Raw genomic sequence first — 18,516 nt, forward strand, 5'->3', positions numbered from 1 at the left:
AATAATTAGAAATAAAATATATAGATTCCAAAAAATGAAAAATAAAAATTATGGCAGACAAGGAGAGTCGCACTTTGGTTGCTTCACACATCATAAACATACCATTTTTAGGGTTCCTTGTCAAGTAAAACGTAGTTCGAAACTTAGAAAAACAAGTCTTGACATCCCTGCATTTGGATTTCCTCTTCATCAAGCTGTGTTTGAATGCAAGAACGTGTTCTCATCTTGTGCTGTCTGCTGTTGGTAAATGTGGTTTGTTCTCTGTATAAGCTGCGTGTTGCCTATACAGCGAGTTTCGCTTACTGCCCCCTGGAGAAAACAGGTGGTACTTAAAGCTTGAATTGCTCCGATTGTAGGAATATACCTTACTATGACCTGGGGATTAATAATATATTTTTTGAACACATCAATTAATCGCTCTGAATTAACGTGTAAATCGACAGCCCTGCTGTTAAACCTTTAAAGACAGACCTAATCTCTATGCTTCTGTCGAAGCCATCAGTCCACGTTATTTCAATTGCATAAAAAAAACATGTTAAATTGGGGAATTTCTGGTGAAGAAAACACTACCCATGATCCTGAAGGGAAATGTTCCACCAATCAGAGAATTGTGTCCAACAAAGTGCGGCAAAAGAGCTTTGCAGTGACAGCCCATTCCAGTTACACACAATCGATTCATTCTCCTAACACTCTCAAACTAATTATATATTATATTTTGCAATAAGCTTAAAATATATATAAATTTATACTTTTAATCAACACCTTTACAACTTTTAATTTGATTGTGTTAATGCTTCATGGGATTGTAGTTCATTCCCTCATTAAAGACGTTAAGTACAGCATCTTGCACCTTTGTCCGATTTTCAAATACTGCTTCAATACAAAGTTTATAATTTTGTGATTCACCTTTGAGATGGTTCATAGCTTAGAACTCTTTTATGAAGGTTTATATATATATGTTCCCTATGGAAAAAATGAATAGAAAAAAATTCTTCCAGAACCAATACAATTTCAATTTTTTTTTTCAATTTCAAAACACTTTATTTGTCCCCAAGGGGCAATTAATAAGGCCACAGAGTAACGTAACCATTATACATTATAACATCCTACATTAAATAAATAACACAGTGTACATGAAATACATATTAATGAATACCTAATATACATATATTAAAAAGCCTTCAGCTCTCACTGGATCGCTTGGCAGTCGAGTGTGAAGCAGCTGGGATGAGGATTAGCACCTCTAAATCTGAGGCCATGGTTCTCAGCAGGAAACCGATGGAGTGCGTACTCCAGGTAGGGAATGAGGTTTTGCCCCAAGTGAAGGAGTTCAAGTACCTCGGGGTCTTGTTCACGAGTGAGGGGACAATGGAGCGGGAGGTTGGCCGGAGAATCGGGGCAGCAGGGGCGGTATGCACTCAGCTCTATCGCACCGTTGTCACGCGAAAGAGAGCTGAGCCGAAGGCAAAGCTCTCGATCTACCGGTCAATTTTCGTTCCTACCCTCACCTATGGTCATGAAGGTTGGGTCATGACCGAAAGAACTAGGTCAGCGAGTACAAGCGGCCGAAATGGGCTTCCTCAGAAGGGTGGCGGGCTTCTCCCTTAGAGATAGGGTGAGGAGCTCAGTCATCCGTGAGGAGCTCGGAGTAGAGCCGCTGCTCCTTTGCGTTGAAAGGAGTCAGTTGAGGTGGTTTGGGCATCTGGTAAGGATGCCCCTGGCCGCCTCCCTAGGGAGGTGTTTCAGGCACGTCCAGCTGGGAGGAGGCCTCGGGGAAGACCCAGGACTAGGTGGAGAGATTACATCTCCACACTGGCCCGAGAGCGCCTCGGGGTCAGCCCAGTCAGAGCTGGTTAATGTGGCTCGGGATAGGGAAGTTTGGGGCCCCCTGCTGGAGCAGCTGCCCCCGCGACCCGACTTCGGATAAGCGGTTGAAGATGGATGGATGGATGGATATATTAAAAAATAATTAAATCAAGACATAATAAACAAGAGGGCTTGAGACGGTTGAGAATTTAAAAGCTGCACCGATTTGGGAACAAAGGTTGCCTTCCTCCTTTGTGTCCTACAACATGGACAACGAAGCCGTCGCCGTGAAGGAAGCCACTCAAAAACAGAGAACATTACATGTGATGTGTCTCGCAAGATCCTTCCAGCCAACCTCAGCGTTTGCTGTTCACTTATAATAGAAAGAGCCCTAATAGGGAGTCCAATAATTTTTGAGCAGACTTTAACTGTGCGCTCCAGACTATTTCTATTTTGGAGGCTTATAGAATGAAACCAGCAGACGATGGAAAATGTAATGACACTTTCAATGTAGGAGTAGTAGAACATAGTGAGCAAGTTCTTAATAACTCCAAAGGAATTCCAAATACGGTTGAAAAATGGAGTGGACACTATGTGGACAACCGTTCTATTGGAAGATGGTTTTATATACAGTATATATATATATATAATTAACTGGATGCCAAACAAAACATTCAGGGATCTGAACTTTTTCTGAGAGTGATGCAAATTTGCCATCAAACTTGGTGTGAACAGTTTTTGGTGCAAACATTTGGAATATTTCGTACCTTTTTTCGTTTAGTCACTTTCAACAAGATGTGAACTTTAAGACTGTGAGCACTGAATGTTTTTAGTAGGTAATTGCCATTCATTCTGTCTTTTTGTATGTTCCTCTCTTTATTTATACAATTAACAGGAGCTGGTGACATATCAGCAGAGCTGTAAGAAGTGTCTGTCAGTGATTGATAAAACCCAGCAGGCCATTTTGACATCTTTGGACACCAGCAAGACCCTCAAACATCTGGACACATCATTGCTAGAGAGGAGAATCACTGAGCTTCAGGCTTCTTCGCAGGTAAGAACTGTATTTGAGACATTCTTGAGATCTTTCTGGAACTCTAGAGAAGACACATGTGAGAAATATCTGAGAAGCAGGAGACATAAAAGTCTCAATTTTGTTCAATGTCACTGTTGTGTAGGAGAAACAGCTGAGACCTCATTAGTTATTTTTCACACTACATGTGCACTGTTGTATGTTTTATCTGGAAAAGGCCATGGTAAAGGAGACCACGGAGTGGAAGAGACATGTAGAGGCGAACAGCAGCCTGATGAAGAGGTTTGAGGAGTCTCGCGTGGAGCTTGAGAAGGTTCTGAAAGTAGCTCGTAGCTCCATGGCCGAGAGAGGAAACCCAGAGGAGCTTCTGAAAAAGCACACGGTGCGAAATTAACCCAACAGGCTTTTTTAGCACAGCTCAAATAGGCTAACAGCAGAGTTTATAACACATTCAATTTCCAGAAGGAAATAAGTTCTGATGGTTGAGAAAGTGCTAAAGTGTTTATTGACGCTCTTGCAGGAGTTCTTCGGGCAGCTGGATCAGAGAGTTCTCAACGCGTTCCTCAAAGCCTGTGATGAACTCACAGATATTCTACCAGAACAAGAACAGCAGAATCTACAGGAAACAGTCAGGAAACTACACAAACAGTGGAAGGTTAGAGAGCTCTTCCATTATTCCCAGCATTTTCTCTAGCATTTCAAAAAATTGTGTTACTATTGGTGGATGATGATATAATCTTATATTTAAATATGAGGTTACATTTAATATATTATAGTTTAGAGGTAGAATAACGTGCACTTGGAGTCATGCAAGTCAAGTAATTTTTATTTGTTTAGCACCTTTCACATCACACATCATTTCAAAGCAGCTTTACAGAAGATCAGGCATTAACAGAAAATAAAACTGTAATATCTATAATGTCTTAGGCTACATCTACATTAATCCGGATACATTTGAAAATGGCGTTTTCGTTTCTAAACGCTCTCCGTCCACACTAACGTTTTGAAGCGTTTTCCAAAAGTTGCTCGTCCACACTGAAACGTATGAAAATGCTTAAATCGTGTCACTGCACATGCGGAAAATCCCCGTTGCATGTACGGTCTGAAAAGCAATTGTCCTCGTGTTCCGTCTCCGGACACCAATTCCGAGTAAATTTCCCTTTGCCTTTGAAGGAACGCAATGTGACATTTATTTTTTAACAACGCTATCAAAGTAGGGTTGGGCGATGTCCCCTAAATTGGCAGTTGACGATGTTGACAGTAAAACATCGCGATGGACGATAATATCGTCGGTGGGGGGGCGGGTTATATAATTTCATATCATTTTCAAAAATTATATGACAAATTATAATTTCGTTATTTTACTAACCCAACTAATGACTCGTCGGCGCTTTATCAGTAGGTTGCACGACACGTGAAGCATTTTTTTTTAGCTTTCACTTAAGAAGAGTTGTGCACTTTTTATTTTAATATATCTCTTTACATAAATACAATTTTCCACTTAAAAACTATAATTTCGTTATTTTACTATCCCAACTGACTCATCCGCGCTTTCCAATAGGTTGCACGTAAGGGGGAAAAATATTTCTTCCACTTAAGAAGAGTTGTGCACTTTTAAGCACTTTTTATTTTAATATATCTCTTTACATAGATATTTTTTTCTACTGAAAAACTATAATTTCGTTATTTTACTAGCCCAACTAATTAGTAGCCTACTCATCCAGGCTTTTTAATATATTGCGCCTAAGAAAAAAAGTCGTCTTTGGGCAGCCTTCTTGCGAAGAGAGCAGCCACAGCCACGCTCACTGATGAGCAAAAGGTCGAGGCAGAAATGACCATGTACCTGCAGGAATTGGCCACTGATGGGGAAGAGGACCCGCTGACTTGGTGGAAAACGAACGACAAAAGGTTTCCGTTCATGGCAAGATTAGCACGGAAATATCTGTGCATATGTGCTACCAGTACTCCATCAGAGCGGGTCTTCAGCACAGCGGGTAGTGTAGTTACTCCAATCCGCAGCTTATTAAAACCAGATAAAGTGAATATGTTGGTATTTCTGGCCAGAAACATCGAAATTTAAACATGGTCTATGGTGAAAGATATTAGACTTCTTTACGCATTTTTCGCCATCCGCTATGGAGCTATTCGATTTTGCATATTATTTTTTAAACGTTCATTTGTGTAGTTCATATGACCACTTTACAATATTTCAATAACATAATTTATTTTGTAGCCTGTGCTGAAGTTAATTGTGCTGCTAATTATAAGTGAAATGTTAATGCCGAGTTTCGGTCTGAGTGTTGTTCCGTTTTCTTGTTTTATTTGTTGTTCTTCTGTTTTAATAAATGTGTGTTATTCATATTCACCTTGTTTCTTTCATTTGATTTGACATTATGGATTTATGGCCAAGGAAATTGTTCTTTAAAAGTAACCAGATAAAAGTTATTTGACGTTCGCTGGTCTGGGTTTATCTTAAACTGCCGCTTCAGTGTATAAGAGCTATGTGACAATGAGCAAGATTTTCTGAGACACTACAACTACTAATAATTAATTAATAAAGGCTATTTTCTTGTAGCCTACAACATAAAATATTTTAATCTAAATGTACAGTGTAAGACATGTAAAAAAAAGACAAGAAGCTAACAATCAATATTTGTGTAGCCTGCCTGACACGGTATTTTCACAGACTAACACGTCACGTCTCTGGCATATACTACAGTATTTAAAATAGCATATATGCATTAGTTATATTCTCAATTTAATTTACAGAGCAATCCCTGCAAAGTTTTTAGGTTAACTATAGAAGAGACTAGGATTAGTGAGTCACACTAGCAAGACTCGCAAAAGGGGGCGTGGCGTCACGATGGTGGCTCTACATCGTGATGTTGGTCAGCCATCACGATGGACGATGATATCGTCCATCGGCACAACCCTATATCAAAGTGAGTATCAGGCACAACAGCGCCGCTATAACACGGGCTGCCATCTTGATGCACCTGAGACTCGTAGTGACGGATTAATTGACAGCTGCTGTCAGACTCTATGTTATTATTATTCCTCACACGGTCGCAAGACGACATGTACATGAATCTGGCGTTGTGAGCTGGAACCTGCTTACGTCAGCTGTCACCGCTTACGTCACGAAGTACCGCAACAGCCAATAGGAAAATTCAACTGCAGTAGCCACCGTTCAACCTGAAGAGGGCAGCACTCAGACGTTTTTACACCATATATTGTAGAATTAAAACACTTTATAAACAAATGTCAAAAAAATTTCTGAATTGCAAACAGGCATCATTGAAGTATAAAAACGTCATCAGAAATCCAAGAAATTACAAAACGAGCCATTTTTGCAGCTTGATATTAATAAATAAAAAAAAGTAAAATTGAATTTGGACTGGGGAGGATGTTTCGACTTATTAAAGTTACAGTTTGTTTTCATAGTATGATCTTCTTTATATTAAAGGATCAAGGCATATCACGTGATATTTAGCTCTTTAAAAATTTCAATTGGGCCAATCAATTTCATATATGGGTGTTTTTATATTTATTTTTGTTATTCGAAGGTCTCGTTTAAACTAAGTTTGAAACTTTTTATGTATGGTACTTTTCAAATGCCTTTCATGTGTAGATTTTTATTGTTTAAGCTTCGTCCCAGACCCAAACTTTTCATCAAAATCCACGTAACAATTATTGAATTTTGTCTAATTATGATAATCTGAACAAAGGGTGAAATAGACATAAAAACAATTCTATATTTATTGTTAAAATTATTTCTTTCCATTTTTCAAAAACTACGACTATCCCACTGTTGAGACGTCACTTTCAATACAATACAAAGTGAAATCAAAACATTTTTATTCTGAATTTTTTTTTGGCAAAAAGTGTGAAAATATTATTTAATTGTGATACAAACAAGATTATGGAGTCAGCTATTTCATTTTAAAAACATAAAAAATTATTTCATTTCCATCACAGAATTCCATTAAACACAAAACAGAATTTGAGATATCCTGAAAATGACACTGTAATTGGAATTTTCGTGACTTTCAGGAAAAATGACAAAAATGAATAAATAAGTCTCCTGTGATGCATGTACATACACTGTTGGACCTTGTTACATGTTGAAGAAACATCATATCAGTGCATAGAACTGCCCAAATAATGCTAAACTCCCTGTTTTCTACAGGATGTGCAGACAGAGATTCCGTATCACCTGCTTCATCTGAAGGTGGAACAGGAGAAGAGTCGGCTGATGACTTCACTGCAGGAGTGCCAGTCTGAACTGGCTCGAGAGAACCGCAGTCTGCCCAGCATGGGCAGTGAGAGATTAATCAAAGAGCACAGGGTGAGACTGACAGCCCTAAACCTTCCATAATATATTGTAAACCCTGTGACATTACAATCATCTCCTAATAATGGCCATCTTTATGCAGATGTTTTTTAAGGAAAAGGGTCCACAGGCTCTCTGTGAGAAGCGATTGCAGCATATGGAGGAACTTTGTTTGAAGCTTCCAGAGAGCGAACAGGCTTGCCAGACTTTGGAAAACTCCAAAACAGCGTTTTCTGATGTCAAAGAGGAGATTGAGAGCACACATTACAAACTCATGCAGCACCCTGACAAATGGAAGGAGTTTAACACCAGGTGAACCTTTAGTCTTCTCCGTGGTACCGTCTTTATTAGGTTAAATTACTGCAGAACAATATCAAATTCCTTTTGTCTCTGTGTTTCAGATTTTCTGACCTCTCTGCCTGGGTAACATCAAAGGAAAGTCAACTCAGACTTCTACGAAACAGAGCCGGTGACCCCAGCAAGTTTGGCCACGTCAAATCGACCATTGAGGTGAGAAATAAAGACAGAAAAGAAGAAGCTGAATTTGACAGATGTGTGATATGTTGATTGATCGCCCTTTCATGAATGACAGAGTCTGAGGAACGATTCCGAACTTCAGGAAGGGAATCTAAGCTGGTTGAAGACTCGTTTGGCTGCTCTGATAGAGGTTTGCACAGAGAGTGACGCCCAGCGACAGGGAGCCGCGCTCAGCAAACTCTCCAATGACTTTAAGGGCCTCCTCGTGTCTCTTTCTGAGGTGAGACATGATGATTGTGTAAACTTTAGATGAAAAGCTAATATTTGAAGTATGTTAGTCCCTCAGTAGATCTTATAAATATGGATTACTGTAGTTTTGTACATTTTACCATCACAAAATCCATCTTAAATTAACCGTCTCTGGTTTTTGGCACTGTAAAATATATATATAAATAAGGGGGGGGGGCGCAATCTCTGCCTATGATTTTGGAGCAAAACTAATACAAAAAAAATTACTTTATAATGGTGAATTTTTAAAAGTAACTTCATTATTTTATTTTTAAACAGAGATAGATTATTCAATTAATAAAATCAGTTGACTGCATTTTATGCCAATGGTGTGAGTCCTGAAATGTGTAAAACACTTTTTTGTATTGATTTTCCATATTTGAAGTGCATATAACTATTAAAGTATTAATAGATGTATTAAAGATATATTAATATCCTTTTAGCTTCAGGTTCAGAGCAAATGTCCCATCTGGTGTCTTTACACTTAAAGGAATAGTTCACCCAAAAATTAAAATTCTCTCATCATTTACTCACCTTCATGCCATCCCAGATGTGTATGACTTTCTTTCTCCTGCTGATCACAAAAATAGATTTTTAGAAGAATATCTCAGCTCTGTACTGTAGGTCTATACAATGCAAGTGAATGGTGGACAAACACATAAAGGCAACATAAAAGTAATCCATTTGACTCTTTAATCCATGTCTTCAGAAGCGATATGGTAGGTTTGGGTGAGAAACAGGTCAATATTTAAGTCCTTTTTTACTGTAAATGTCCACTTTCACTTTCATTTCCACATTCTTTTTTTTTTTTTTTTTTGCGATTCACATTTTTCATACATATCGCCACCTACTGGCATGGAGGAGAATTTACATTAAAAAAGGACATACAAATGTATCTGTTTCTTACTTAAACGTATCATATCGCTTCTGAAGGCATGGATTTAACCATTGGAGTCATATGGATTATTTCGGTGCTGCTTTTATATGCTTTTTGGATCTTCAAAGTTCTGGCCAGCATTCACTTGCATTGTATGGACCAACAGAGCTGGGATATTCTTCTAAAAATCATCGTTTTTGTTCATCAGAAGAAAGAAAGACATACACATCTGGGTTGGCATTAAGGTGAGTAAATGATCAGAGAATTTACATTTTTGTGTGAACTATCCCTTTAAGGGATAAATGCTTAAATGCCAGAGATATGGGGCTCTCAGTGTGACTCCATCTGAAGATTTTTATACTTTACACATTTTTAATGGTTAAAAGGCAAATGTAGGCCACATAGAATGAAGATTTGTCCAACAAAACAAATGTCTGAAATACAAATAATGTTAAAACTAGAGATTCGTATAAATAAAACACTAATGTTCAAATATCAATTTTTGAAAGTCCAAAAATGTATCTGTCATTTAATTTTAAAACTGTAGTACTATTATGTTAAATCACTATAAAAATACGTTAGCTGGTTTCCTGTAATTTAGCTACTTTTATATTTTTTATCCACTAAAAACTTTTGAGACTTTTGAACGACTGCATCTGCTTTCTGGTAAACTATGACATTAGGTAACTAACGTACAAACAAACAGAATAGTGTGGACATGAACAAGTGTTTTCTGTGATTAAAGTGTTAATTATTCAGCAATTGTGTGTTTTTGTGTGTGTGTTGTGATGATGTAGTCAGAGAAAGTGGTGCTGGCTGTGGGTGACTGTGTTCAGTTCAGAGAGGAGGTTAAAACCACTCTGGAGGAGTTGACTCAGGGTCAACAGGAGTTGCAGACAGACATCAACAAGATGCTGGACTCTGATTCTGTTAGAGAAGCACAACAACTGCTGCTGCTACATCAGGTTGCATTATTATTCAAAGGCAAATATCATATTTTAATCTATCAATTATTTTTTAATTGCTCAATGCAATTCAATGTGCTGTCCTGTACAGCAACAACTGAAGCGTCTCCAGCTGAAGAGGAAGGAAATGCAAGAGCAGATAATCCGAGGACAGCAGCTACAGATAGAGGAGGGTCTGGAGGAGAGCTTACAGGAAGATCTGGTGAAAATGGAGACCACCCTGAACAAAATGGATCAAAGTATTGCATCACAGGAACAGAACCTGGAGGTAAAGAAGGAAAATATGATATAGCTTATGTACAATAAAGTGGCCCCGAGTGTTTAAGTCAAACTTAAATGTATGAAAGACATCGATTAGATAACAAATACCAAATTAAGTGGCATCTGTAAACAAATAGAGTTTTTCTTAGCCATTTTGCAATGCCTTTTAGTCGACAAGTTCACACGGGTGTCCGAGGTGAGTAACCACAGGTGTAATTCAGCACATGAACTATGGAAAGTGTCCAAATACTTTTGTCATTTTGATCAGTATCTTTCGTGTTGTTTCATCATTTAAAACCTAACAAAAACACTTCTTTTAGGTAAATGTCATGCTTGGAAATTGTGTTTGTGTGTAATTTGTGATGAAGATGAATATATAGTAATAAAGGTATGTTAGAGTGAGTTGTTCTCATCTTTGTTGTAAATGGCTCCATGTGTTGTCAGGTGACTTTAGCTGCTTGGCAGGAGTTTGACGGTCAGCAGGCAGCAGTGAGGGAGTTTGTGGGTAAAGTGCGATCGGTCACAGAGAAAGAGATGAATTTCAGCAGTCCAGAGAGTCTAACCACAGAGCTGGAACAGACCAAGGTGAGATCAACACTTTATCTCTAGGAGCTGAATTAAATGAATCACCTTTTAATTAAATATGAGTCTCTTCATTCTAAAACTGAAGATACGCTAAGAGCTTTTACAACCAAAATCACTATTATAAAAGGATTGCTCTGTGTTTGAAATCTGATTGGCTGAGCCATCAATTGGATTTTTTGAAGCTGTGGTTAAATAACTACACCAATTGAATTCCATATTAATGTGCCAAGTTGCTACTTTTGCTAGGCAACCATAAGCACCCTACAGTTAGGCTAAAGGATGGTATTACATTCCAGAATATATTTAATTGTCTATATAATATACTGTATATTGACTGCTTAAACTTTTTGGGCTGCAGCCTGCAATTTTTCACACTCAAATTTTAAAAGCTCACCATTTAAAAATACTGTGGACTTATTGCAAATATTTTTTTTTCATAACCCCCTCCAAATAAAAAACAAAAGAAAATTCATAAATAATATTTTATTATACGTTTATTTGTTTTAAATTTGTAAGCATGTAATTCTGGTTATATTCACTCTACCTCACTTTGAAAAGTCTTATTTCGTTCCACTAGATGGCAGCAAGCACTAGACAAATAACCTTCTCTCTATCACATTTCATCACAATATAGAGATCTGAAATGTAGGTGGCGCTCTAACGCATTTTAGCCTCTCAGACGTGCTTGTCCATAGACATTCAGTCGAATTTTCAGTTCATGCAACACCCCCATTGTTTCATTGAATATCCCGGCCTCTGAGTGGACTAGAAGCTCAATCTAGGTGTCATTAGAAAGCTGAGATCCCCTTTGCAATGATGTATAATATTTTATCATTTCATTTTTATCATCAATAGTCGAAAATGTGTTTTCCTGATGATTTTTTTTGCATGCTTTTCCTGCTGGATGACATATTTTGTTCTGGACATCTAAGAGAGTGGTTCCCAAAATTTTTATAGTGGCGTACCCCTTCAAACATTCAACATCCTTTCGTGTACCCCCTCTCTAACGCATAGAAAAAATTCACAATTTGAAAATATGCATATTTAACACAATTTTCTTTGTAATACAACTCCCTTATATTAAACATGTTATATTTTTACATGTTTTGTACTTTTTATATTAATCATATACATGCTGAATAAATGGCTTATCGACTGAGATGGGATTTCTAGATATGATATAACTGCATAACTTGAAAACTCCCCCCTCATCACGTTGTGGTGTGCAAGAATAGTGTTCAGTTCTGTGCCTGGAATTGTGCATCATTGCATCGTTGTACGGCATTGCCGGATGAATTCTGTGGAATTGCGGCGGTCAGCTCAAGGTGCTTTTTTATGTCACATTTATTTCACTATTGTAAAAAATGGCTCGTTTATTTAGAAAACTGCCTAAGGTAAGAGCAGATATAACCCTTTTTAGATATTTGGGGCTTACAGCAGCAGTTATCGGTGATTGTAGTATAAGGGCTTCAAAATATAATTGTATAGTTGCAATCCTGAGAGTGAGATTGAGCATTGATGTATTAATGAGAGGTACGTAGGTACGTAGAGGTACGTCCCATTACCTCTAGGGGGAGCTAATTTGTGCCAAAAATATGAATGTCTTAATTTGTTATTTTTCTGTATCATAAATGCAAAAGTGATGGTATTCTCTGAAAAGTTCTGGTTCTTAGCTTTCATATGACTTTAAAGCATAAGCTTTTTTTCTCGATATAGCAGCCCCTTTGGGTCCAAAGAGTTTATGGGATTAAAACATATTTTAATGTCTTTCTCATATTACTTTTGCACTATTTTACTATCCATTTGAGTATATGTATTTCAGTGATTTTACTATGGTTAAGGGGGTGCCTACCAACACCTCTTAACTGTGATACAAATTTCTACTGTAACCCACTCTCATTAGTGGGCTATTTGCATTGTCAATATATTTTTATTTTCTACATGTTTTCTGCTTCATATGCTGCTTCTAATCCTATAGGAACTGGTGAAACAGTGTAAATCAGAGTCCAAACAGGTAAACACTCTTCTGAAGAGAGCTGCAGAGATCCAGCTGGGCCCCAAAAATCAGTGTCTCCTACTGGATCAAGCCCGAGCTCTGAGTGAACAAGTGGACAAAGTTGAAGCTGGCCTCGAGAGAGAGTAATGCACAACGCTATATTATAGATTTTAGAGTATTAAGACTGATGCATTGAGAGTAATCTGAATGAATACTGTCATGAAACCGCAAGGCCATGTTTTGATTATTGCCCGATTTTTCAGTGTGAAGACATTAGAGGGGATGAAACATCAGTGGGACTCGTTCGGGAGTGAGTTTGAAGCATTTTCTGCATGGATAACAGAGAGAGAAAGAGAACTTGATGCTCTGAAAAGCTCCAGCACACCTCTGGACCAGCAGATCTGTACTGTAAAGGTGCCGTTTCGTCTTTATTGATAAACTGTAAATAAAAAAAACACATGAATAATTAAAAAAATTAATAAGGTGTCTTTGGAAATGTGCTCTCCAATCTGCTAAGTACTAATTTTTTTTATTTTTATATATACGTATAAATATATTTACAATAATTTTGTTATTTATTAGACTATATTAACTTTTTTGTAATGCCTGCATTTATTTATAATAATTATTTTTAAAATAAGATTGTTTTATATTTATTTAAATGATTAATATGAAATATATATATATATATATATATATATATATATATATATATATATATATATATATATATAAATTATGTTCACCAACATTATTATTTTATTATTGTCTTATATTAATGACTGCATTTATTTCTGTATCTGTAAATGCATTTATATTTCATTATAAGAATATCAATATTTTATATTTATCTAAATATTGTATTTTAAATTATTAATATCTTTTATATTTATAATAACAAAAATGATATATTTTATATCTCTAATTAATTTATTTATGTATTAATTTATTTGTTAAATGTGGTAAATTATGCTGTTATTTATTAGCTTATTTATTTATTTATTTATTTGTTGTCCATATTAAAAAGTTAAAATTAACTTTTTTATTTAATTTATAAGATAAGTTATTTGAATAGTATTTAAATTCCTATAGACTGACATAGACACTGCAGTGTTTTCATCCCTTATATTCTGCATTCATGTTCAGATTATCAGTGATGGTCTTCAGGAGAGGGCAGAGGTCCTTTCCAAACTGGAGGAGAAGTCTCAAGGACTGGTCCAGTTCATGTCCTCTGGCGAGTCTGCACGAATCAAAGCTCGCCTGACTCAGATTGGCAGGTACTGGGAGGAGCTTAAGGAGAGTGTGGAACACTTGAATGGACAGTTGGAAGAAAGCTCCTCCCACCAGATGAAGTTTAATGCCAGTCTTCAACAGGTATGCTTTCAGTTGGGCTGTATTGCAGTTTAAAGGGGTGTTAAAGGTGAATTTCGCCCCCAGATGTTTTCTTCTTTTGCATTTCCATTTGGTGATACTGGTGGTGCAGAAAATGTACTCTGCAGCTTTAAGAAACTGTGTGCAAACTACATTTTTATATGTTGCGTTGTGTCCAGTGACTTTTCTCTTTCTATCTAGGTCCAATCAGAGGTTGAAAACATCCAGAGGAAACTAGACAGCCCTGTCACTTCCTGTGTGTCTTCATCTGAGACCTACAAAACTCTACAGGATCACATGGTATGATACCTGCAATTACAGCGCAATTTGCAGTGACAACATTAGCCATTTATTTCCATGAATTCAGTCTGACAATATGATTGGTTTCCAGGATGTTTTCCAATCCCTGGAGAAGCTGAAGGCCACCCTGCTGTCTCTGTATGCTGGATCCCGCCGGCTCAATGATAGAGAGAATGCAGAGAGAGGCGTAGCGGCCCTACAGCAAACTCACGAGCAGAGTATAAAGCAGGCCAAAGAGAAACAAAGCCAAATGGAGAGCCTTCTGTCACTTTGGCAAAAGTATGTTGATTAGCACTGTTGGTGCACCTGAGGCATTCATCTTTCAAGTCCTTCCATTAGACCTTAATGCTGTTTAAAAGTAGATTTTTATTCAAATCTCTTGCTCAAATCTTTTTTTTTAAGATATGAAAAGGATCGGTCTTCCCTGAAGTCTTGCCTGGAGCGGTGTGAATCTGTATCCAGCTCTGATACTCCGTTCCTCCCTGTTGACAAACTAAAGCTGGATGGAGAACTGCTGGAACTGAAAGTAATTAACAGGGTTCCCGTGGTCATGGACATTGTGTTTAAAATGATGTTTTCCAGGCATAGAAATAGAATGGAAATTAATACATTCTTTAAAGTCATGAAATATACTGTACGTTCATGGACATCTTAGAATATTTCATAGATTAAATATTGTTCTTTGGTAAAGTAAAACTTGCTTGCTAGCCAAAGAAATGTGTGATTTGTGAGCAAATTATTCTTTTTGAATCATCTTTTTTCAATGAATCAGTGGAACCGGTTCACAAATGTATCTAAATGCTTCATAAATGAATCTACTGCATTTGAATGATTTTTATAAAATCCTTTTGTAGCATCTACAGAGTGAACTTCAGTCACTGGAGTCAGTTTACAACAAGCTGGTTGCCCAAACGCCAACTCTTTACCCCACGGCATCAGATGAACATGTGAAAACCCTCAAAGAAGACCTTGAACTGCTCAAGAAAAAATGGAGCTGTCAGACCACAGCTATACCTCACAGGTTACATCTCTAATCCTGTAATACACAGCAAGTCTTAAATTAAGCACATATCACTTAAATGAATATACCTCTCATTGTCACAGAATCCAAGTGCTTCAGGATCATCTAACTCAAGTGGAAGAATTTGATCAGGCCCTACAGAAGTTCTTCAAATGGGCAGAATCTCTCCTTTCCTCTTTACACTCATTTTCTCATGTTGATGTCACTGATCTTCAGCCTTCCTCCAATGATGTAAAGGTGAATTGTTGACCACTTTTAGACACTACATAAAAATAAAGAAGTTAAATCTCAAATGAATAATATAACTCAACTCAAGAACCCTATACAGCCAAAGAAAATTCTTAAAATTGTTCTCCAGAACTGCAAAGAACCATTGAAGAATCTTTATTTTAAGAGTTTTTGTGGCATAAATCAGTCCTGTTTTACAATCAGTCCCTTTTCATTCATGGCAGGAGAGGAGAGAGGCTCTGCAAAAACAAAGCGTTGAAAGACAGAGTCTTCAGCAGCAAACTAAGGCCTTATGTGACGTTTGTGAGCCCGCTGAGGTCCAGCAGTTTCAGGGAAGGTGGGAGAGCTCCTTGCAGCCGTACCTGGAAGCCCATCAGCTGGTTGAACTACGTGGTGAGAGCCTGGAAAAGCTTGAGGCCTTCTTACACACCCACAGGGTGGCGGCTGATGTTCTTCGAGGCCTCAGACAGACCGTGGAGAGCGCTGGAAGCTGGGACAAGAGCCGGGTGGATGAGCTGCAGCGAGATCTGGAAGCCATCGTTCCTGACATCAGTCGCCTTGAGATGCTCGCCGTGAACCTGGACGGCAGCCTCTGTAAAGCTCACCTCCACCTGATCAATGGGAAAGAAGCTCGTGCCTCGTGCCGCTCGATGGCTGATTCGTTGAGTGTGGAACTCGATGCCGTGAGGAACTTTCTGGGCTCGAAGCAGAGTGAGGCGGAAGCTTTGGGTGCTCTTTGGAGTTCGTTCAGACAACGTAAAGAGCAGCTGCTCAAAACGGTGGAGGACATTGAGGAGAAGGCTGATCAACAGGGCCTAAAAGAGCCCAATGTTCTTACTCTACAGCAGAGGTATAGATTGCACTGGTATTTCAATATGTTCCCTGCTGAAAAGACCAACTTAAAGCTAATTCATACTTACTAGGCGAACCGTCTTTTAGCTCACTCAGAAAGTATAACGAAATGCACTGATGTTTTAGGGGCGGCTGTGGCTCAGGTGGTAGAGCGGGTCTGCCACTAATCGCAGGGTTGGTGGTTTGATTCCCGGCCCACATGACTCCACATGCCGAAGTGTCCTTGGGCAAGACACTGAACCCCAGGTTGCTCCCAATGGCAGGCTAGCACCTTACATAGCAGCTCTGCCGTCATTGGTGTATTTGTGTGTGTGATTGGGTGAATGAGTCACAGTGTAAAGCACTTTGGTAACCGCTAAGGTTAAAAAGGCGCTATACAAGTTCAGACCATTTACCATTTTAGTTTTGCTAAAGTGTTAATTTCGATATTTGCGTTTTCTCGTAATTCCCTTGCAATTATTTTGGGTTCCCTCACAATAGCTTGATCCATCCCTTATGACATTTTAAATAATAGTTCACCCAAAAATTTAAGTTCTCATTATTTACTCACCCTCATGCCATGCCAGATGTGTGACTTTCTTCTGCTGAACACAAACAAAGAGTTTTAGACGAATATCTCAGTTCTGTAAGTCCATACAATGCAAGTCAACAGGGTCCAAAATGTTTAAGCTCAAAAATGCACATTAAGGCAGCATAAACGTAATCCATACAACTCAGTGGTTAAATCAATGTCTTCTGAAGCAGTATGGTTTTACTACATTAACCATATTTTAAAAATTATATTCCTAGCGAAACTTTAGTAATTATACCTGAAAACCAACACTATGATAATACAATCCATAATCATTCCAAAAGTTTCAGTGTCATACTATATCATATGCCCTCTTTTTGATGTTTGTAGACTTCGGTTTTTCAATCAGTTGGAGGATGAGCTTCAGTCCCACCAGCACGAAGAACAGTGGCTCAGAGATAAAGGTCAACAGCTGGCACAGAGAGATGCAGAGCTGGGTGGTGAAGTATTGAGAGAGATAAACCTGCTTCAAACCACCTGGGAAGACACAAAAAGACTCATCACTGAAAGGTGGGTCGCCAGGAGCAGGCTGTTGGCAATATAATAATAGAGAAGAATCCAAAGTAAATTAAATAGTAAAGAGTGAAGAAATTGTTCTTGCACATTGAATCATAAACGGTGGTAGTGCACCCAAGTTTTAATTGTAAAATGCTAAACAATATTAAACGATATTACATGACGATATTACATGATTATGTTCCAGGCAAGAGCAGAGCAGTGCTTTGGTAGAACTCATGAAAGACTATCAGAGTCTGAAGTCTTCAGTAAACACAGTATTGGAGAGTGCTGATGCTATAGCTGACATTAAAGCTGTCGTAAAAGACCAAGAGGACACCCGGAGATCGCTGTTAAAGGTAAATACTGACCGTCAATGGGGAGATAACATATTGTCTACCCACCAATAGTTAACTCTTGCCACCTAAGATAAAATTTTATATGTTTGGTCACTCCTTTTTGGAAGTCTAGCTAAAAAGCTCTTCATACATTTTCAGATAATTCGTATTGAATTAGTGTTAGGGTTAGATCTGATTTAGATCTGATGTTCTGCCTTTCTGTAGCATGAAGCTGTTAAATCCGAGATGTCCGCTAACCAGGATGTGCTCGAGCAATTCTCTAGCAAAGGCAAGAAGCTGCTAAGTGAATTAAACAGGATCCCTGATTGTGACACCCAGATTGTGAAAACAGAAATGGATGCCACCGTGGACCAATGGCTGGATGTGAGTTCGTCAGAAGGCCTATTATTGTGTCTCATATCATCACATCAAACTCTTGTCTCATCACTAACTAACAGCCAGTCTGCTTCCTATCAACACATAGGTGTCAGAGAAAATCGAGGGCAATCTGGAAAGTCTCAATCGGAGCACTGCTTTGTGGGAAGACATCTATGAAATCAGCGCCGAGATTGAAAGCTGGTCCAACAGCTCCATTGTGGACCTTACAGATGGACTTAATAACTTCAACGACAGCCAAAAAACAGAAAGCAAACTCTCTGAAGTCAAGGCATGTTCCAAACTGTCTTAAACTCTGCTGTCCCGCTGGCGGGTATAAAAGG

At 38.2% G+C, this 18,516-nt stretch overlaps 1 protein-coding gene across 1 annotated transcript in view; it reads left to right on the plus strand.

The window, feature by feature from the left end:
* The window catches only part of LOC127657239 (nesprin-1-like), a 173,120-nt gene that overhangs the window by 53,409 nt on the left and 101,195 nt on the right, over positions 1 to 18,516 (plus strand). Inside the window, 23 exon segments of the mRNA XM_052145940.1 lie at positions 2,702 to 2,860; positions 3,057 to 3,221; positions 3,360 to 3,494; positions 7,029 to 7,187; positions 7,276 to 7,484; positions 7,574 to 7,682; positions 7,765 to 7,929; positions 9,612 to 9,779; positions 9,871 to 10,047; positions 10,485 to 10,625; positions 12,604 to 12,764; positions 12,885 to 13,035; positions 13,768 to 13,995; positions 14,194 to 14,292; positions 14,384 to 14,571; positions 14,695 to 14,818; positions 15,147 to 15,313; positions 15,397 to 15,550; positions 15,766 to 16,391; positions 17,295 to 17,474; positions 17,668 to 17,818; positions 18,023 to 18,181; positions 18,282 to 18,464. Coding sequence (XP_052001900.1) covers positions 2,702 to 2,860; positions 3,057 to 3,221; positions 3,360 to 3,494; positions 7,029 to 7,187; positions 7,276 to 7,484; positions 7,574 to 7,682; positions 7,765 to 7,929; positions 9,612 to 9,779; positions 9,871 to 10,047; positions 10,485 to 10,625; positions 12,604 to 12,764; positions 12,885 to 13,035; positions 13,768 to 13,995; positions 14,194 to 14,292; positions 14,384 to 14,571; positions 14,695 to 14,818; positions 15,147 to 15,313; positions 15,397 to 15,550; positions 15,766 to 16,391; positions 17,295 to 17,474; positions 17,668 to 17,818; positions 18,023 to 18,181; positions 18,282 to 18,464 — 4,158 coding nt within the window.

This window comes from Xyrauchen texanus, chromosome 16, assembly GCF_025860055.1.
Source record: "Xyrauchen texanus isolate HMW12.3.18 chromosome 16, RBS_HiC_50CHRs, whole genome shotgun sequence".
In the NCBI taxonomy this organism is placed as follows: Eukaryota; Metazoa; Chordata; class Actinopteri; order Cypriniformes; family Catostomidae; genus Xyrauchen; species Xyrauchen texanus.